Source organism: Saccostrea echinata, unplaced genomic scaffold (genome assembly GCF_033153115.1).
Source record: "Saccostrea echinata isolate AGI-Se365-2 ecotype Australia unplaced genomic scaffold, CSIRO_AGI_Sech_v1 ptg000028l, whole genome shotgun sequence".
Classification (NCBI taxonomy): Eukaryota; Metazoa; Mollusca; class Bivalvia; order Ostreida; family Ostreidae; genus Saccostrea; species Saccostrea echinata.
This window is the reverse complement of record NW_026889777.1, coordinates 9,779,739-9,802,500: the sequence shown is the minus strand read 5'-3', so window position 1 is coordinate 9,802,500 and position 22,762 is coordinate 9,779,739. Positions and strand designations below refer to the sequence as shown.

Below are 22,762 nucleotides of genomic sequence, written 5' to 3'. Positions count from 1 at the left end.
AGGCCATTTTTAACACATAGGAAACCTATTATTTGTAGAAACCCTAATTAACTGTTTTGTTTACTCAATGTGTCCTGATTATCTTGTGATTTTCAACTAGGTAAGACAACAGTTAGGGTTAGTCACGCTTCATTGGTCACAACACCTGTGAATTTGATATCAATTTGTATTGTGCACTGCTTTGATAAACTGAGAATATTATGACTTGTCTGTTTATTACGCTACTATTTACATACAATTATCAGGACTAACTAAACTTGTTTTTTTAGAGGCAGTTTAGATAAAATATATTTTATTCATGGCACAACATGATAATGTAATCTTATAATAAAAGAAAGTTTTGTTGTTGGTTGGAGGGAGGATAATGGCAGTGCCCTATTAGACTCAATATATTTTTTGTTGGAGTCATCAAATTTATCTTGAACTTAATCTTGAGACTTTTTAAATTAAAAATAAATCTGAGACCATCGATGTCCAAAGCACATCTTTCTTTTATATTCTATGATGTAGTGTTTCAAAACACAGAATTTACATAAATTGGAAAAGAATTTTTCTTGAAAAAAGATGAACCTCTTTTCAAAGGTCACCTCTCTATAAAGGTCACTTTTAATGGTTCCCGCAGGTGACTGCTTAATACAGGTTTGACTGTATATAGGGCTCATGGTTGACAGGGGATGCTTACTTCTTCTTGGCACCTGATCCTACCTCTGTCTTTTTGCCCTGTTTATGATAACTTTTGTTTACTAGATTTATGAGATTGCTCACAGTTCATTGACCTTTTACACATTAAAAACTGTATGGAAGTAAATCTAAGCTTATTTCAAAACTGATGTTAGCTTTAACATGTAAATGTTTGAGTTACGTTTCTTGGTCCATGATTGAGTTTTATTTTTGTGAAGAGAAAAAATTAAAATGCATCTGAATCTGCATCTATTGGCAGATAAATCTCAAAATCTGTGAATAGATCATGTGAAAAAGAAATACCTCAACTGGAATTGCTTGTAACTTGTTAAGTGTAGGGGAGTCCTGATGCATTAAACATGTTAAAAGCTTGATACATAATTTCCCCTAAGTAATCATTTATTTCTCAGCATTTGACAGTTAAATTGTGTTAATCACATAAATGGAGACCTTTCTATGATCGAAGGTTGCATGTAGGCTGCTTGTAACAGAGATGTAGCACTTCATTATTGAAGGAAGTTATTTGTCTTTAATCACAATGATAACCCACGCAGTAATTTTGTCAGTATATGTCATCATTACAATTATAATCAATTTCCATCCAAGCACAGCAGAGAATTCCCTACAAATATCTTTATTACTGATGGCACAAACAGATAGGTTAATTGTAATTAACTAAGAAGGGGGGGGGGGGGTTACAATGGATGTTCCATCTTGAGGTTAAAAAAAGCATTAATTTTTTCTTTAAAAAGATAATCATAATGAATTATATTCTTATGATTATTTTCGAAAAGTCATTAAATATGCAAGTCAATATACATCACTGACCATGCAGATTATAGGTCACCGTTTATAAATGTATTTTCTGCAAAGCAACAACTAATCATTTCCATTTAAATTTAAAAAAAGGATAATTATTTGATTGTTTAATTCAATAGATTTGTCTTGAATTTTAAAAATCACAATGTAAAAGGGATAAGCATAGGAAATGTCTGTAAATAAAGTACATGTATTGTATAAATGTTCACAAGTAGTTAGTACAACAAATCAGGGCTCGAAATAATTGATGGCCCGCTGGTTTGGGGCCAGTGAATTTTCAATCTGGGCTAGTACATTGCAGAGGGCATGTGTCCTTTAGGTCAGCATCTTTTTATGCATAATAAAATTCATTCACAGTAGGACTAGTTAACTTGACAGGGTTGTGTGTCCCAACTTCTGCTGTTTCTTGTTTTGTTAAGTTGTACTTCTAAGTATTCCAATATAAAAAAAATATTACTATTATTATTATGGTTTTGGGCCAGTCTTTTTAAAATCTACTGGCCCAGTGGGACAGTGAAAGTACTTAGCTGACCAGTAAAAATTTAAGGCAATAGCCCGAGTGACCAGTAAACAAAAATAATTATTTCTAGCCCTGCAAATACATTCCACGTTTTCCTGTTCTGATTTGTTTATGAGAACATAATTTGATAATATTGTGCACCTTGTCTATTTATATAACACCTGTATTGTCTAAGTGATTCATCAGATTTGATGGTTAGTTTATATAAGACTCCTCACCTGTGTTATCACAGTCACTGATTCACTGCTCTAGTGTAAACACGAACATTACATCATAACAAACAAAGCTCTATCACCAGAAAATTAAACAGGCTTAAAAAGGACAAAGTACTCAAAGCTCTCTTTGGCTGTATAGTTAATACCTCTTGCATACTTGTTTTTAATTCTTTCCATCAAATCTCAGTATATTGCAGAGTCATTATTATTAAAATTGTTAGAGAAGACAAGGGTAAACAAAATTGTAATGGAATATGAAAAATTTAATACAGGTGTAAATATACTCAGATTTTAATTTAACTATAAATGAATATTTGAATATTTATGATTTACTTATTCTAGTTAAATACAGATTTATGTCAACATGGTCATAAAGCACAGAATTTTCTTTTTCTCTTACATATACGATAATATACCTGCAGGGTTGTCCCTATAAGAATTGAAATAGCAGGGGACAAGAAAAGAGTAGAAGGGCCTTAGGGGGTCTGGGGTTCCTCGCCTAGCAGGGGGTTGGGGAGGAATACTAGAATAACCAGGGGATTACGTCAATATACACGGGAAAATCCCCCAGCCCCCAGGTCTTACAGTCAACCCTCTATCTGAATGAATTTTTTGATGAACTCGAACTATGTCATTAATGAAAGTAAACAGGGGGACCAAAGAGAAATGGGGGGGGGGGGTGTATGATTAAATTGATTTGATAGCAAATATACACATTTAATAGTGCGTAGAAATTTTGCACTTTTTCAATTAACTTGGTATTTGTAAACACAATATTAGATGATGTACATTATACATACATGACTACTTCTTATTAAGGGGAAAAATTGAGTTTCCTAATACTACATCATAATCAATACTCATAATAAATAATGATGGAACCCTATGGAACCTTGTATAACTTAATAAAGTAATATATTACCTAACAACTAAGCCATGGAAACCAATGGAAAACAAATATTAAACACATCTCTTCACATAATTCATTTCATTTATGGCATAATGACACTGCATGTTGGTAAGCAATAAGTCTATCCCATTAAGAATTTGTCACAGCTAGTACAATCTGTTTCTCAAGCCAATATAGGTGTACACTAATGTACAATTTTATAATGTAGCCATGTACCATAAATTTGTGGAAACATGTACCACATGACTGGTATCTACCAGACCTCTCAGAGGATATTCAAATACAGAAACATCAAAATTTTCACCAGGAAATAGATTATTTTGGTGCTGAAACTTTAAAATTTGGATTTCCCACAATACTATCAATGTTAAATAATGTGAATAATGTTGTGAAAGACAAGTGCACATTTCTGAGTCCCCCGTCTATCTTTAGAACTTTACAAAACATGGCAGAGAAGGGCTTGTTCAACAAATTTGAATATAAGTCTGTGAAGGATGTTCAGGGCTTTCAAAAAGATTACAAACAAGTGGTACTTTTACAAAAAAATAGTACTATATGGAAGCAATTTTAATTAAATATCAGGGTTGTCCCTAAAAACCTGGGGGCCGGGGAATTTCCCTGCTAATAATGACGTAATTCCTTGACTACTCTGGTATCCCCCCTTATTCCCCTGTTAGGGAAGAAATCCTAGACCTCTAAGTTCCTACTTTTTTAATGTCCCCTGCTATTTTAATTCTTACGGAAAACCCCGAAATATGTTACTGATTTTTTCTCAATCGAATTTTTTTGCCGGTACAATCATGATTTCAAGTAGGAAAAAGTATCTGGTACGTACCAGCAGATTTTGAAAAGCCTGAATATTGGACAGTCTATCCTCAACGATACACAAAGCCTGAGCTAGGTCTGATCTCAGGCATCGCGATATGTTAATCTTTACACCAGACCACAATGTTTCATGTTTTGTTTTGAATTTTCATTTTTGATGCATCATATAAAGGCTTAAATTTTCTTTTAAGAAATAGGGTTTCAATACAAGTTTATAAATGAATTAAATAAATCTGCATGGATAAGTCAACATATAAAATGGTGGCAATCCATGAATGAGTATAGACAAATCAAATGGAAATCATCAAATGCTATAAAACTTGACTTCCACTTTTGTTTTTTATTATTTTTTTCCCCCAAGATTGTGCGAGTTTTTGGCCTGATCTGACAATTTGGCCATCCTGTACATACATTAAGTATACAGGACAAAATTACAGTGTGGCCCCAAAAACTTTTGCACATTAGAATAGTACGACAAAACTTAATTTTGAAATTTTGATGAAGTTCACGCAGATCTCATCTATCTTTACCATTTTCTTAATCCTTAGAAAATTCTGTGGCACATTGACATTTGATGAGAGATTACAGCAAAGGAACATTTATCACTGCACCAAATTCCAACTGACATGAACATGATGTATATATATATACTTCAAATAATTTAAGTATCTCCATCATAAAAAAAAACTGCATCTGTTGAATTCAGTGTGCAGTGCCAGTAGATGTTTCATTTCTTGACTGCAGTAAATTTTGTAGGATAGATTCATCCCAAACCACTCCAACATAACTATTAGGTTAAATGTTTATGAAGTCTGATATAAATAATCACTGTTCATTACTCCACACAACTTTAAGCATAAGAATAATGGCAATTTCTAAACAGTAAGATTTTAAATGTCCAAAAATAAGGCCACCATCACATATCATATCCTGATACATTTGTGTCAATTCATATACACAAAACAATGCCAATTGCTTTGTGGTATATCGGATAACTTAAGACAACATATGACCTTATAATATAATTCAAAATCTTGAAAACTTACGGTATGGTTAATGCCCCACATAAACACACTCAAAAGAGGTTCATTTGCCCGAAACAACTTCGTTTTCTGAGGCACCGCCTTCAGTTTAAGTTGCTTCCGTTTTTGTTTTGTTTCCTTCGTAGTCGCCATTTCTGGATCTGTTGGTGTTAAAACGATGTCTGAATTATCGTAATTGTCAAGAATTCATGATGCTGTTGTCATATATCACCTAGCTCGTGTCGATTCGAAATCTGATAAGTCAACGTCTACTGACAGATGAGGAGACCCAGAATCAACATCCAAAATGGCGACGAAAACAAAATATCCCAACATGCTTTTTAACAAGAAAGATAACTCTTGTTGTGAACTGGTTAATGCTAGTTTATTTTAGTCGGTTTCTATAAGTTAAAAAAGGTTAGAAAAAAAAACTAAAAATGATCAAATTAAATAGATTTGTACATGCAATATATACATGTAACGTTTAAATTTAATTAAAAGGTAAGAAATGATGAGGTGTTCTTATAATAATGATGTGTTCTTAAAATCAGACCTTCAAGAATACACTGATATGTAGCGCTGCATGCAGGTAAAGAATTTGTTTATTTTTTCACTGAGTGGAGAAGAAACATTCATTTGTCTATCCCTAAATATTTTTAAAGTCAATTCAGGCCCGTAGAACGCGGGAGGCGGGGGTACTTTCTCAGCTATGTATAGAATTTTGCTATAGTAATTTTCCCATAGATGCTGGTGCCCCCCCCCCCCCCCAACTCTCAGACTGTTGCTGTGAGATCGAGCACTGGTAGAATTTTTCCTTTTCATTGCTTTTTAGGAGCCCCCCCTTTTGAATTGAAACCGTTGCTACGGGCCTGCATATCTCTAAAATTAGTTAAATTCATGTACATTAGTAATTGCTATATCTTTAGAGAAAAGTTAATATGCACTTATATTTTCCATTATTAAAAGAAAATCTTGAAACACTAAACATCAGGGAAAAACTATTCGAAAATTAAATTAAAAGTTTTTAAATATTCGAAAATTAAAATAAAATATTTAAAGTCCCAAATTGTATAATTTTGAAAAAGCATAATTTAACTGAATCACTGAGTCAAAAATACGTACATGGCTGTCTCAATTTAATTCATTTTCACTACAATTTTTGCCCAGCCCCAAAAATTAGTTTAGAAAAAAAATCTGCAAATCAATATATCAAAATATGCATGGAGCTAAAATCCTTCATGTTATTATTTACGGAAAAGTGAAGCTTGCCAATAATATTGAGAAGAAAATTGCATGAGCATTTTGAGGAGGACATTACCTTTCGGGCGGATACAGGAATTTATGTTGCGTTGGGTACAATATGAGGCTGGGGGACGGGATGAAGCCCTGGCCCCAAAATCATAAACTGAGAACAGACTTAAGTCAAAATTTCAATTCTGTATAATTTTGTAAAGGATCAAGAAAATAAAACCAAATTTTCAGTCAGTGTTTGTATTTGAATATTTACTTTTCAAACATGTTTGTTGAATTAAAATCAAGATATTTAAAATGTAAATTTTGACTTCAGTCTGTTCTCATTTTATGGTTTTGGGGCCTGATGGGGCCCCTGGATTTTATGGATTTTAAGGGTAAAAGACAACCTTCTAATATCCAACAAGTGTACTCTTGTCCCTTTCCCAAAATAATTTAATATCAATTATCAACTCAGGCAGAGGTTCTCATCCAAAGACATTTTTTTCCGCAGAACATCGACCTTTATTTGTTAATCAATAAGCTGTGATTTGAGGCCCTCGATCTAATTATATTTAATGTTGGAGATCTGGCCTGACTCAATACACATGTATCTGTCTTCTCGTTGTTTTTTTTTTTAAAAATCAATAGGTATGAATAATATTCAACCCCCCCCCCCCCCAAGTTTTAAAACTTTTGAGCCAGAAAGACTTCATGTGTTGAGAGCAGAATCAACATAAGGTGACATAATTTTTGCAAATAGAAAAAAAAGTCACCTAAATAATGTTAAGTACCTTTAAAATTTATTGGAAAAAACTAGCAAAATGTCGCTTGCATCAAGAAGATTTGATACCAATGTGTATCATTTAAGGTCAAGATCTAGTAAATGACTTTAGACTTACTGTTTGGTGCCAGATCCATTATGACGTCATAATCAATTTCAACTTTTCTTTTTCCCGTACTTTATGGCTCTAATATAATTATGTAGAAAATAAAGTATTTACATGGAATTCAATTTGAAATCATGTGAAAAGTAATCCCGATACCTACATTCAATTTAATATTATTTTAAAGAAGAGGCCAAGAACATACAAAGTACCGTTTTCTTAGAGACTGTAGGCAATCTGGATACATTTCCTTTGTCTGATATGGAAAAAACTCCCGTATTCATGACTGCATGGTTTTCTGAATTTTTCATTGCAAAATGACAGTTTAAAATATGATTTTTCATCTTGTTTACCTACAAATTATGCCCCGAAACACCTTATTTGACCAAGCTAAAGTTATAAAGCATCATTAAAGGAATTTATTTCTAAAATTTGAAAAATCTGTAGGTACCTTTCATTTACTAGTTCTTGACCTTAAGTCGGACATTTAATTTATATTTTCATTTTATTTTAGAAAATCTAATGGATATTTAACTGATTAACTGATTTCTGAAACCATGTCTCAGGGAAAAAAGCTGCATGCAAAATTTTGGAGCAAATAAAGCCGCATATAGTATTTCACACCCTCTGAGTAGTGGAAACCTATATTTTGACAAAAATTATATTGATCGACATGGGCGGATCCAGGATTCTTGAAGGTGTGTTCCCCGAACGTCTACTCGCCAAAACCAACATCTGATTATTACACTCAAGGGCTCTCTAAGGGGTACAGGTAGAGTTTACCTGCATGAGTAAATGTATTTCAACAGTAAAAAACTGTCTATCATATCATTTTCTTTTCAATATACAGTAGCTTGTAATGGAGTGAAATATTTTATGTGTGTTAAATATTTTTTTTTATTGTTATTTATTTCTTAATCATGGTTTCAAAGCTAATGTCAAAGCAATTTTTATTTGCATAATAAAACTCAAATTGTACAATAATTTTATTTTTTCATCATAATTTACCAAGAAGCATAACAATATTTGAAAACAAATCACTTTACTATGAATTATATACTATTTAATCAATCAAACTGTGTTTTAGTACATGATTTTTATCAGGTAAAAATCGCATTTAATTTAGACTACTTTGTTAAATCAAGGTAACACAGGTAAACTCTACCTGTACCCCTTAGAGGACCTCTCAATTGGATGTGATAATTAATTAGTTGTTTTAATGAGTAGATGCTTGGGGAATAAACCATCTTGAAAAGGGGGCAACCAGGTGGGGGTCGGGGACATATATTTGGCATAATTCAACAACATTTTAGGTATAATTAATGCAATATCCCACACCCAAAAATTAATTTATAAATCTTGTGTATAATTTTGATCACAAAAGGGGGATGGGATAGGCCCTCTCTAAATCTGCCAGTGATAAAAGTCTTGATAATAAGTTTAATAATACACACTGTGTATTGGTTTTTTCTAAAAGTAAAAAAGTCCATTTATCCTTGTCTGCATTATAGATTTAGGTTTTATCCACGTGCATGTATAAATAAATTTATCAAGTGTTTATGATGCAGAAAATATAAACATGATGTAATATAATTAACCCTAAACCTGTATATTTTTTATTCGACTTAGAATGGAGGTATTTTTAAAGATATGACTTCAATCTAGAATGGATTACATTCACAAATATTATTTATGTTTGACTATTACCATTTAAGTTTATAACTTTATATATAAAATTTTATATAACCATATTATTCAATATGTTGCCATCTCTTCATCCAAGCAGGATACACTTGAGCAAATAATCATCTCAGAATTCATGTTTTCTAAGGCAGGATATTAGTTCAAAATTAAAAATTCATTCCATCTCAAAATACAGATGAATATATCTTTTTTTCCTCTTAAGGAACAGAGAATAAAAAGAATCAATTTTTTTATGCTGCAAAAATATTCAAAATTCTGCAGACAGTAATTGTTCTCAATCGAAAGATCATGCTCCAATATCCAACCAAAATACAGTTAATGTAAATGTTTTTAACTTTGTATATATCATTTCATACATGAAATGTGGGAGATGCAGTAAATATTATTTGTATTCATGTATTGAAAAATAAATTTTTTGTTTGGAGATCTCAGATTTATAGAATACACTGCTTTCACATGAATCAGAAACAACTAAAACCAATATCTGATTTTGACCTAACCATTTATTATCTTTTTTCTCTTTTTGTTTTTAACAGTTTTCACAATGGATTGCTCATCAGTATGTTTTCTTTTTGACTTTTTCTTAATGTCCAACTCTCTCTTTTCTTTCTTCTTTGTTTTTGTTTGGACAACCTCCATGTTTCCCCAGATTTCATCCTCATTGACTTCCTCATCTGACAAAACTTCAGTCTTCACAACAACATCTTCATCATCATCATCTGTTTCTTTCTTTTCCTCCCAACTCTTCTTCAGAAGAAGTGAGGTAAGCCTTGACTTCAGATATATTTTTTGATGAGATTTATCTTCTACAGAGTGAACGTGTAAATATCTGTCCAAACCACAGGAAACTATGACAGGCAAAGTAGAATGATGTTCAATAGCACGAATGGCACCAGCAAATCCTTTGAAAACTTGAACTAGTCTGCCCTTTCGTACGTCTAAAATTGCCATTTTGCCGATGGTGTTCCCTACTACAATCTGGTTCTCATTCCTTGGACAAAGTGATGATGCAGTGATTGGATATTCATCGAATGACATGTCCAGTATCGGTCTTCTTTGTGCTTTCATGTCATACATCCTAACCTGGTGGTGACCTGTGGTTGTTAGAATTTTCTCAGACATAGGAATAAATTTAGCACTGGTCACCCATACTGGTACTCGTAAATCAAGCCAGTCGTTTCGAACATTTTTGGCCGTGAATTTCAGTTTTTCTGACGATTCAACGTCCCAGATTTTTAATTCATTTTCTTTACCTCCCGTTGCAAAAATGTTTTTCTCAATCGGATTTTGGTCAAAAGCGAACACATCTTTCCCAGCATTGATCTCCGTATTCACTCCGCCATTACTCCATAATCGAACCAAACCTGTGTCTACACAAGAAACATAATTACCATTTAAAATTTTCACACCTCTGAGTTTTGATTCCTCTGTTCCTAAACTCACAGTCTCGGTAAACGATCGAGTTCGCACGTTCCATGATATCACATTTTTATTTTTCAGTCCCATACATACTTCAGTCTCGGTTTCATCCTTCCAGCAAAGAGATACAACTTCTTTAGATTTATCTAAATTTTCGTTTAAATTTGTCCATTCTGCCTTTAAAACATTTATTCCTTTTAAAAGACCTGTTTCTGAGCCCACAAACACGCTGATTCCTTTGACCATGGGCGCAGCCATTATTGGAAACTTAAAGAATAAAACTCAACGGACAAAATTTGAATATCCGGAATAAACTCCATTTCATTAAGGATATCCGATCCTCAGCTAGGAACGATAACTCTAAAATCTAATATTTTATTTAAAAAGTCTCAAAATGAAGCTTGAAATTGAAATATTTTCTTGCAACAATTTTCATTATATGCATCACAATATGATGTGATATTGTGCAATATGATTCAAGGTTCTGTGAAGTCTAAGAAATGATATTGTATAAAGCTGATATTTGTATCCCACAAAAGTACTAAAATAAATTCATTTTTAGGGAAATCCGAAAACCTTTCATCTAGCATTAGATACCAATGCTTATTAACATTATATGGAATTAAAAGTGATCTGTCATGTCTAGCAATGATAGCACAAGCTTTTTACTTCATGTAGAATATAACATTTGAAGTAAATAGAAGAACTAAAATACTGTGTAAGTGTGCAAAATATGCAATTTTCTCCAAATGTCTGGATACCTATAGTTTTTCTAAAAATATACTTGATCAATTTTGAATAAGAAAATCCATAGCTGGTGCTTTTATTCGCATTTACTGAAAATACGTTTGAGATTTGATGATTTTCCCTATATAATGTGGTTAACTTTACTGATTAATTTTGAAGATATACCACGGATAAAATAATACACGTTACTCTGTGAAATCTAAAACATTTTTGTGAGCATTTTAGATTACTGAAAAGCTGATTTTCAGAACCTGAGGATCGGACTACCTTAAAATATCAATTTCTTCGTTCGGAAATGCACTGATCAAGTTAGTTTGAGGCAATTTTGATTGAATTTGACTATTAGGCATTGTATATGCATTGATAAATATGAAAAATAAAGAAAAAAGATGACTACCCAGTATTAGATATGCCAACTGAATCTTCTATGGAATTCGGACCCATGCATTTAAGCATTGAATTCTAATTTTTGAATGTCGTCGGTCCTATAACACACCTGGCCGTACCGACCAATTGAATACCGCGAGTTAAATTTAAATGTTTAAATACTTACAAAATGTAAAATAAAAATATATCTTTTTAATCCGTGGGGCTCTCATGATCAACATATTTTTTACCTGAATAAAATTACTTTTATATCGCCTTTATATGTACATGTATAAAGAGGATATTCAATGTTTTGTAGATGAATATGGAATTTATTTCACGAGTGAGACAGGATTTTTTGATATTTTCACGAGTGCGAAGCACGAGTGAAAACATTAAAAAATCCTGTCTCACTCGTGAAATAAATTCCATATTCGATCATCTACAAAACATTGAATTTTCTGTTTATTACATTTTCTTTGATTTTCCCTCTCCCCCACAGGCACTTGGGGTATGGACCTCCCCCCCCCCCCTTTTCCATTTTTTTTTCTTTTTAAATCTGGGGTCGAGTCACCTTTCTCCTATTTTTGTATTCTAATATGCACTGTATGTTATCAATAATGTAACTCTTTTGTCTCTATGAGCTGTTTTTAAATATATCGTTTTCGACTGATACATAAAAAGAGAGAAGGCTTGCAACTCTTTTCTCATCGTCTGTCTCACCTTGCTTAAACTTCGCCGGATTATTTATCGAAAGAATAAGAAAACATGGAATATGCATACATCAATAAATTCGTTATACATTCTTCTTCCTTTTCATATTTCCATTTAGTTTTTATGTGCCCCGATTTGTAAATATTTCGACTAAATCACCCGCATTTAGGGTAATTTTTTTTGATGTGCATCAGCTGGGACGGAAGTGCCCGGTATTTTCGGGTATCATCATTACGGTAATGTCATTCGGAACATTAAATGCGAGAAGGAATAAATTCCGAATTTTCTCTTCAAATAACATGTAACGGTAAGTTCTGTGAATAACAAGATAACTTTAACTGGCAAATTCTAATGGATGAAGATTAACTTTTAACAGACGACCTAGAAAACCAAATTTCACAATACTGTTATTAAAAAGCCTGGAATTTTTTTAAATGCAGAACATTTATATAGTCTTGTCCCATGATCCCTCGCAGTGCGAGGGATCATGGGACAAGACTAAACATTTATAAAGTTAGAGTTACCGTTATTGCACTTCCGTCCCAGCTGGTGCACATCAACAAAATTTACCCTAAATGCGGGTGATTTAGTCGAAATATTTACAAATCGGGGGCACATAAAAATTAAATGGAAATATGAAAAGGAAGAAGAATGTATAACGAATTTATTGATGTATGCATATTCCATGTTTTCTTATTCTTTCGATAAATAATCCGGCGAAGTTTAAGCGAGGTGAGGCAGACGATGAGAAAAGAGTTGCAAGCCTTCTCTCTTTTTTGCCATAGAAAAAGGGAGATATTTGTCTATACCCACAGATAAAAGATTTTGTAATATTTGCAACACAGGGGAGATTGAAGATGAATTTCATTTTCTATTCAGCTGCCATAAATACAATAATCATAGGTTAACTTTTGAAAGGAACTTGATGAATTTTTTTCAAGGAAAAATATCAAATACTCTGGATTCATTTTATTTTTCTGTAGCCAGTTTAAAATTCCTTAGGTCAATACCAGTTTTTCCAGGAGCGAAACTCTATAGAGTGTTTGAAAAAGAAACCCCTCCCCCCTTTTGACGTTATTTTCAAGCCCATAATTGTTTGGACACTCCATATAAAATTTACGATAAAATTTCATAGAAATTACAGAATGGGGTAAAAATTGCAAATTTTACTGAACAAATGTGTCGTACCACATGCCTGAATTAACGAGATTTTTTGATGACAAATACTCATATCTAAAGAGTTTTTCTCAGTTACAATCAGGTAGAAAAAAACGTCATATTAGAGGTTGCGCCGCCTGGACATACCTTTGCTTACAAAAACACTAACAATTTATTAAAAAATAAAAATTATGATTTATGGTTTATTCTATAGATAGAGAAGATGATGCTAACTTAATGTGTAAAAATTCATTGATGTACCTAAAGCGGTTTTAATTTTATGACGCTAGTCCACGAACTTTTTGATAACCCCTCGTATGTCTTATGCTCAAAAAGTTAAGCTTTGCTTTAATAGCCATTGTCCAGAAATACTGAAAATAACACACTCACTTATTAAAAAATGTCTTGCATCTAGAAATGATTGCATTACATAATTATTATACAAATGATGTGTGATTTATAATTATGTATAGCCTCACATTCTATACTAAAATATTGTGTATTTATGTATGAACAATCGATTTTTCTTATAATGTGTTGTGCCTTTGCCAATTATTGTAATTGTGTTTGTGCCAATAAATATTTGTATTTGTATTTGTATGTATCAGTCGAAAACGATATATTTAAAAACAGCTCATAGAGACAAAAGAGTTACATTATTGATAACATACAGTGCATATTAGAATACAAAAATAGGAGAAAGGTGACTCGACCCCAGATTTAAAAAGAAAAAAAAATGGAAAAGGGGGGGGGGGTCCATACCCCAAGTGCCTGTGAAATAAATCACAGTATTTCAGTGTTGAAAATGTAATAAGTAGTAATATTCAATCATCTATACGCAACGGGGAAAATCTGCATTCTGTAACCTTTAAAATTCTTCGGATCTTCTCACCCTTGGACAAGAAATAATGGTTTTATAAGATTATTTGGTGCTTTTGTTCTGATTTATTTCTGTTTGGCTAGTGAGGGAGGATTGAGCTCAACTTGGATTCAGCCTCTGTTAGTTTTGGCCTTAAAAGAAAACAAGTTGTAAGACTACAATTTTATTTTAGAGAAACCGCAACTCACACTATTAACAAATAACAATAAAATAATTAACTTTACAAAACCTCCTGAAAAATAAATAAATTATAAAAAACATTTCATTTTCCAACATATTACAGTTCAGTTTCGTTAACTTTAAAAATAGTATATAAATATGATTAACATAAAGATGATTGACTATACATGTACGTACCTTAAAAGAAAACAAGTTATTAGACTACAGTTTTATTTTAGAGAGACCGCAACTGAGGTTGTCAGGGCGCGCACGGCCATTATATACCCCAGAACCGATTTCTATGACAATTCCACAACTTGTTAACTTTTTCAGTACCCAGGTGACATGACCGTATGTGGTCATCGTGTGATCAGTGTTTTCGTAATTGTAATTAAGAATTAACCTTTGCCAAATTTGGAATTTCGTATTTCATAAATTCAATTTAAGACGTGTTTAAAGTCAATAAGTTTGACAAAAATCAACATTGTTATCCCCGGAGAACACTGACCACCTACATGAAATATTTGATCTACTGATAGTGATTTACTTTATTACTCAACCGCCTGGTCCGAATACACAATTTGTAAATAAGAGTTACGAAATATGTTTACAATCTGTCAGTAATAAATGCCAAGTAATTTCAAATATGACCTTGCACTGAGTATAAAGATTACACGCTTAAAACTAATAGATATTATTAAATTACAACAAAAAATGTGAATAATACAAAAATTCTTTATAATATTAATGGATCCTAGGTTTATTATTCAGACCCTTGTTCCTTTTTTGGAATATTCTGTGTGCACGATAAATGTGTCATACGAGTGTACATGTAGGTAAACTCTTTTTCTCGCAATTCTCTATTTTTCGCTCTCATTTAGTGGCTTCCCTTGTCCCACCGTGTGTAATACAGTCATCCCAGTCTGGCCAAAATTTTGCCTTCATCCTCTCACAGTAACTACACAGATTTTCAAACTCTGAAATTAAAGATAAAAGGAATAATTGTGTAAAATTGTAAAAAGTATAATTAGAAAAATGAAAATAATTAAATCAGATTGAAAATATACTTGTATATCAAAGTATCCTTTATTTGAAATTTTCTAGTCTTACTTTGGAATTCCTGTTCTGTAAACGAACCAAATCCATGCCAGTAGCATTGGGATAGGATTCCAAATACAGCACAGTCCGCTTGACAAGGTTCCTCTCCAAGCAAAAACTTTTTCTTCCCTTAAAAAACAAATAATATACCAAATAAAGAACCATATTCAAGCAAACTTAACTGCTATTTTCAAACTATTCAATCACACGTTAATAAAACAGAATAATTTTGTTTCACATACCTAAGAAAGAAGAGAAGTTCTGAAGGCATTCAGTAATGAGTGTCTGTACCTCCTCTTGAGAATGGCGACCTATTCCTTGCGCATGCGCTAGTTTTATTGCGTAACGTTTCCAATTTTTTCTAAATATCCAAGGAATTTTGATATATTTAAACACTTCTCCTCCTTCATCATGCACCCAGCGTTGTAGAAGTAGTGCCCTGATTTAAAAAAGAAAAACTTAATTGAATAATTTTGATTCTTCCAATGTCACTAACGTAATAGTGACATTATAATTTTCCTCTGGAATATAACTATAGTAATTTCATATACCAGAACTATATCCATTGAACACAATTTTCTTCTTTATCAAAAATTCTAAATGTGCTCTATATTTCAATATCAATCACATTCACTGTACAAAAATAAATACAGAATACTGGTAATAGTAAAAATTATTGCAGTTTTTCGAATATTCGAAGGGAATTTTATGTTTCCAAATTCAATAAACATGTATAAGGGATCATTATTGTAGTTTGTCATTTCTACTAGCCCCCTCCCCAACTTTCTTTTCTTTCTTTTTTTCAAATTCCAAATCCTTGGGAAAATGAAAAATTGTAAACATATTTGAGAGAATATTGAAAACAAATTGCTGAAATCTTACATTACTACAATAAAAAATTTCAAGGTTAGATCTGAGAGTTTATATAGATTCTCGTGTCAACAATTACCAGTAGAAATACTCTTCAGCCGCTTTTTGAAACGAATATGCGATGGCCTTTTCTTCGTCTGTGAAGTCTTTGTCCAAATTTGTGTTAAGAATTTTATTAATAAATTTGATACAAAACTCAGAATCTGCCACCTCTTCGCCATTGTATTCAATCCATGTTAGCTTTCCCTTAGAACTTCTGTTGACATCACTGTCGAATTCATTCTGGTTTAAATTCAGTATTGAACATTTTATATAACAAACACATAAAATATGCATTTAATAATTGAATTACAATGACAACAACATTTAATAAGGCTACATAGACACATTGACGTTTTTGATTCGGTTAAACATATATCATTTGTCCTAATCATGATTTTGCAAAAAATTAATTTCATCTTTTTTTCATACTCAACATCAAACCTGATATGGAATTTTTGCCATCCTCAAATAAGTCTCCAGTTTTACAGCAAACGGAGTAAGACTAGGGGCAAATGGACCTCTTGGTACTGTGTGGTGAATTACCGTGTCTCTTGGGTAAGATTTCCTAATAAAAACACACAAAGATATAGACACAATATACTGTGATAATTGATAAAGCCTTCACTCCATCCTTTAATATACGTTATTAATAAACATTTAATAATATTGATAAAGATTTGTGTCCCATACATGCATAGGGCACGAATTAAAAACGAAAATAATACCCGAGGAAAACGTAGCTACTGCTAGGCTAATGCAAGCTATCAGTATGACATGTCAAACATTGAATATTTAATCTTTTCCATTTGTTTTGTAAAAGTTCTTATTTGTATTGTATATTTTTTTATTTGCATTCTATACATTTTATTTGTATTTTATAATTTTCCATTTGCAGTCTATATTTTCTATTTGTATTGTAAAATATTTTATTTGTATTGTATACAATAATTTTTCATTTGTATTGTGTGCGAGGAATTGTTTCGTTATGAAGGACTTCATTTGACAAATTTTAGCCTGTATCGTGTTGAAAGTTCTGGGCACTTAAAGGGAATTGGGCCCCTGTTTGCATGTAAATGGATGACCATTTGATTCTGAAAAGGAACGAGGGTGGGGCGGCTGGCAGATTTTGGAAATGCATGTAACCTGTCCTCAGAAATGATAAAAATAAATAAAGAATGAATTTTGTGGAAATAACGAACAGAATTCGAGCTCAAAAGTCCATTAAACATTAAAAAATAGGTGCAGAGCAAACACGGACCTCCAAAACATCAGAGGTGGGATCAGTTGCCATGAAGGAGTAAGCATCCCCTGCCGACCGGTCACACCCGCCCTGTGCACCTTGTCATGATCGGGAAATAACGGAAAAATCCGTCGACAAATCAGTGTGTAAATAATGACTTTATGGAATTTGACTTAATGAAAGATTGTATTTCCTGAAAAGGTCATTATATCGACAATGGAACTTATGAAATGATGACTTTAAACGAGACTGTGGATATTCTTGTTTCATCAACTTATTTGTCAATAGTTTACCTCGCTTTACAAATTGTTCATAAGTAGAGCATACTCTTGCGTATCGAATCAACTGAGAGATATAAACCCCGTATGCAGCTGATAAGGATATATTGCTGCATAAGTAAGGGAAGTTGACGATTGAAAAGTTAAAGTCAACACGTTTATCATAAGGCTTTGTTGTTAGATTACCATTAACGTCTTTTTCTAATAAAATATCCAAATATGAAAAAGATGTGTCAGACTCTGTGGTATCTTTTATCTCAAACTCACCGGGATATATCGTGTCGACATAAGAATGGAAATGACCATTGTTAATTGACAATACGTCGTCGATATATCTAAATGTCGAGTGGAAGGCCACAGCAAGTGTTTTTTTTCTTTTCATGTAAAAGATTTTGAATAAAGTCTGCTTCATATGAATACAAAAATAGGTCTGCTAATAACGGGGCGCAATTGGTACCCATGGGAATTGCAATAGATTGTTGGAAGACCTGGTCTCCATAAACCACATAGATATTGTCAATCAGAAACTTGAGCATCTTTTTAATATCAACTTCAGAGGTCTTGTGTGTACAATCAGATTGTTTTTCAACAAAGTAATTTTGCAAATGACCAATGACAAAGTAAGTAAATTTACGAGTTCAATTTTTATTGAAAAAGCAGCTGTTAACGATGTAAAAAAAAGTCTGGACTTTAATTTATCGTGGGGAATAGTTGTATATAAAGTTGAAAAGTCATAAGTTTTTATGTTGTTGATTTTGGTAAAATTTTGTGATTTCAAATGTTCCAAAAGTTCCTTGGAATTTTTTAGTATATCCACATCTGATTTACACCACCTCCCGAATATATTGTTGCTCAGTACTCTTGAAGTTTCTCCTTTACTACTGTTAATATCTTAGTGAGGAGAAAAGAAAGAGGCTTGGTAGAACATTTACTGGAACCCGCTGTGTATCTTTGTTTGTAAGGATTTTTATGAGGTTTCGGAATCCAATATAGATATGGTAATTCAAATTCATGTTGGTTGTTGGGAATATTAAAAATATTCAAAACTGACATATGATTTTGAAGAATTTCCTCCTATGGGTATAAGTTGGATTACCACTTGTAGAATTAAATCCCAGTTCCTCTAAAATACAATTCATATAATGAGATTTACAAACAAAGACACTGTTGTTACCTGCTTTGTCAGCAGGGACCAGTACGTACTGTCTATCTAATTCTTTTTTCACTTCTGATTTTTTGAATACAGAAGGATAGATGATCCGTCCTTCACGTGGAAGAGAATCTGGTCTTGACTGATGGCAGATTTTCTTCTTTAACTGAGCTTGTAATTTTTTTTCCAGGGAAGAAAATAAATTACCTGTCCCTGGTCATCTAGGAAATAAATATTCTGTCCTGATAGGGGATGAAAATAAATAATCTGACTAGGCAAAATATCCCAGTCCCCCTCTTTGGAATCAAATGGTCGTTCCCTAATATGCACGCGAATGAGCACCAGGAAGTATGTTCGTTTTCAACACATTATACTGACTGAAACTTGACCAATGAAATACAAATGAAAATTTAAAAAAAAAAATACAATACAAATAAAAAAAATCAAATTACAATGAAAATAGAAAATATGGAATAAAAATTAAAAAAAAAAAATCCTAAAATACAATTGAAAAAAATTACTATACAAATAGAAAATATGGAATACAAATAAAAAAAAATATACAATACAAATGAAAATTTTACTATACAAATGTAAAATTATGCAATACAAATGGGGAAAAAACAAAAAAGGAAAATCTTTTATACTAATTTATACTAATGGGATAATATAGAATACAAATTAGAAAAAATAAAAAAAATACAAACAATAAACAAATGCAAAACAGTTTGAAAAGATTAAATATTGCAACCATGCCATTCTCTCACCTTGAAATAAATAGCCATATTTGGTCTATGAAGTAAGTGTAAACATGATAATTAGCTGTATAAATAGATTGAATTTTCAACTACGACTCAGACACAGAATGCATAATTTACATTGTATTACAAAAAGAGTAATATATTTATTAATTTTTTGGCCCCCAGCGTTGTCGCCTTTGCTCTCTCGTGCTGTCGCCCAAGCAGGTTTGGTCTTGGAACTAGAGGTCCTATCACGCAGTGCAACAACACAAGCTACATGTGTATTATTAGTCCCCTACCGGTGAAACCGGAGGGGACTATAAGTTTCCTTTGAGTCTGTCCGTCCGTCTGTCTGTCTGTCTGTCTGTCCGTCTGTCCCTCTGTCTGTCTGTCAGTCTGTCCCACTTGGTTTTCCGCCCTTTTTTTCCTAAACGCTTGCAGATATTGAGCTGATTTTTGGTATGTGAGTGTATCTTGATGAGTTACAGATCAAGTTTGCATTTCGTTCCGCTTCATTGATTTTTGACGGAATTACGGCCTTTTCAATTTTTACGGGTTTTCCGCAATTTTCTTCTAAACGCTTTCATATAATGAGCTGATTTTTGGTATGTGACTTTACCTTGATTAATTATAGATCAAGTTTGCATTTCGTCCCGCTTCATTGATTTTTGACAGAATTATGGCATTTTCAATTCTTAAAGGGGAACCAGATTACACTTGCCGGTAGGGGACTAGTATTGCTAATGCAATACTCTCAGAATGCTTGTTATGTATATTATTATGCGCATTCACTGATCAACAAAACACACTCGCTCCTTATTGTCATGTTCTAAATTCTGCATTTACTGAATGGGAGTATGTATAAAACTTAGAACATAGTATTTACTCACATTCAGTAAATTCAAAATTTACGCAGTACAGTTAAGGTGACAAATGGAAATATCGGCGAATTTTTATATAGAAAATACATTCTTTACAAGGATGGGCGATTCTTTTTAGGACTTTACTATTATCAGACAAATGTAATGTGGTTGAAACTACATGTTGGGGACGATTAGATTTCTTACCTAGACTTGTGACGTAATGTGGCAGTCACGTGATTTTAGCAAATATACCTGCAGTATTGAGGTCATCTATAAATTCCAATATTGCAAGGGCATAACCACGTTGAAAATCTAAGTTTAATTTATATAATTATTTTCAACACTCTTTGTAGTTTGTGAAAAGTGCTGCGAACCTATATAGATTCTACTATATGACTGCTAAAAATACGTTTGTTAGACCGTATGCTGAATATTTTGCTGGTCAAGTACATTAAATATAGATATAATTAATTCATTTGCAAGATTTCATCAGGTTCGCAGCACTTTTTAAACATCTTCATACCTCTTGAGTTTATGTGTAAAAGCTTGTCATTATTCATTGAGGGTATGCCCTTGCAATATATCGATTTATTACGACTATTCTATTACCCTTCAATGAATCTGCATACAAATATACGGCAGTATCGCTTGTCTAGGAAATGTACTGGAAGTATATGATTAAAATCATAAAATATACATCGCATCCAAGTTAATGGCCTCTTATATATCTGCAAATATATTTTATTTACTTACAAAATACATTTTTCATTGTATAAAATATAACTTGATCCGCCTCTCACTGCATACATTTTGCGATATGACATCACATTGACAAGTGCATTGCGATCAGTGAATTGTTTATATATTGCTCTGTGGGATTAAACCAACGACAAAAATACATGCAAAAGTAAGTATTGATATAGGTTAAAGCTATCCAACAGTTTAAAATAGCATATCATTTCATTTCATGGTAATTTGAAGAACATATTTGTGTGATGTCATAGTAAGCATTTCCCGTAAAAATTAGGCCCCGCCTCCTTATTGCAGCCTTAACTGTGCTGCGTAGAACGTGACATTATTTCAAGTCAACATTATACTAGACTAAGTAATTCATTTACTTTTCACACCCATAAAGGTTAACTAATAGGTTGCAAATTAAAAATTTAATTGCTCTTTGCAAACAAAATTATTTTTTACATTAAAGAATAATTCAGTTGGATTTTTGACCCCCTTGGCTTTCCATATATAGGCCTATAAAAAAAAGTCAAAATACATGTTTGAAGTTTATATAACATACTTAATTTTCTTCGTGTGCTTCTTATACACAGCCATGACAGTAAATCCGATAGCAGCAGCCACACATATCTCTTTAAGATGAGCAACCACGAATGTCTTCACGCCTTCCATTGCACTGCTTATCTATGTCATTCCACCGAAAAAGTTCAAGGTGAGCATAATGCATCCGGTTCGATATGCATGAATTCATCATTTACGGACGCCTAGTCAATAGAAACGTCTTCGGATGTTTGAGTATAAAAAGCTCTATTTTCTAATTATCGTTTTGTTTTATTTCCACACTTTTTTCATTGACACTAGGATTTCTTAATTTTCATTTTTACCGAAGATAGGCGAATTAAAAAAAAATGTCCAAACACATATTTATCAACCTGCACTAAAAATACAGGCAATGGGAAAAATTTCTATGACTCGGCATATGTCTGTGGCGGATCCAGAAGTTCATGGGGGGTGGGGTGTTGAAGCCCATAGGGCCGAAGGAGGAGTGTATGGGTGCCCCCTCCCATAGGTGGAAGTTCCGGGGGCCTCCCCCGAGATATTTTCTTAAAAGATGGCTCCAAATGATGCATTTTCCAGCATTTTAGATGGAATTATTTAGATTTTTGACTTTTTTTTTATTGTAGCTTTTTGTGTTCAAGACCAACCTACCCAAATTTTCAAGAATTTGAACAAAAAATTTAAATTTTGGGATTATTTTTAACTTCCGTATAAACATGAAAAAAAAAAAAATAAATGTAAAATCTGATAAATTTAGAAATATCGCCATTTGATATATAATATCCAATTCTTCATTTTAAAATGCACGTTCAATGTGTCGCATGTGAAGCGCTGACTACCAAAATAAATCCGAAGAGCAATTTCCCAACACTTAGAAAATTTGGATTCTGTGTAGAAACCCTAGCTACTCTTTTCATCTACTTGACTATACT

At 32.6% G+C, this 22,762-nt stretch overlaps 3 protein-coding genes across 3 annotated transcripts in view; all 3 read right to left on the bottom strand.

Annotated features, from left to right (window-relative positions):
* LOC133194106 (phosphatidylinositol 5-phosphate 4-kinase type-2 alpha-like) overlaps positions 1–5,334 on the bottom strand; it is a 25,340-nt gene extending 20,006 nt beyond the window's left edge. Inside the window, exon 1 of the mRNA XM_061330076.1 lies at positions 5,017–5,334. Coding sequence (XP_061186060.1) covers positions 5,017–5,145 — 129 coding nt within the window. The 5' untranslated portion in view covers positions 5,146–5,334. The remainder of the gene's footprint in view (positions 1–5,016) is intronic.
* Positions 5,335–9,296: 3,962 nt separating this feature from the next.
* Positions 9,297–10,493, bottom strand: LOC133193729 (WD repeat-containing protein 74-like). The gene has a single exon (XM_061329674.1). The coding sequence runs from the start codon at positions 10,488–10,490 to the stop codon at positions 9,309–9,311; it is 1,182 nt and encodes a 393-aa protein (XP_061185658.1). The 5' UTR covers positions 10,491–10,493; the 3' UTR covers positions 9,297–9,308.
* A 3,741-nt stretch (positions 10,494–14,234) lies between these two features.
* Positions 14,235–21,980, bottom strand: LOC133193728 (failed axon connections homolog). The gene is made up of 6 exons (XM_061329673.1): positions 21,835–21,980; positions 16,708–16,831; positions 16,304–16,506; positions 15,597–15,793; positions 15,367–15,483; positions 14,235–15,233 (listed from the first exon to the last, which is right to left on the bottom strand). The coding sequence occupies exons 1-6, from the start codon at positions 21,942–21,944 to the stop codon at positions 15,130–15,132; spliced, it is 855 nt and encodes a 284-aa protein (XP_061185657.1). The 5' UTR covers positions 21,945–21,980; the 3' UTR covers positions 14,235–15,129.
* Positions 21,981–22,762: the final 782 nt, after the last annotated feature.

What these genes read in the sequence shown, in the direction of transcription:
- LOC133193729 (XM_061329674.1), bottom strand. Translation starts at nt 10,490, where the DNA reads ATGGCTGCGCCCATGGTCAAAGGAATCAGCGTGTTTGTGGGCTCAGAA.
- LOC133193728 (XM_061329673.1), bottom strand. Translation starts at nt 21,944, where the DNA reads ATGGAAGGCGTGAAGACATTCGTGGTTGCTCATCTTAAAGAGATATGT. An exon ending in GCTGAAGAGTATTTCTACTG is followed by an intron (nt 15,794 to 16,303) that starts GTAATTGTTGAC and finishes TTTTTAAATCAG; the next exon opens with GGCACTACTTCTACAACGCT. An exon ending in TACAGAACAGGAATTCCAAA is followed by an intron (nt 15,234 to 15,366) that starts GTAAGACTAGAA and finishes CTTTAATTTCAG; the next exon opens with AGTTTGAAAATCTGTGTAGT.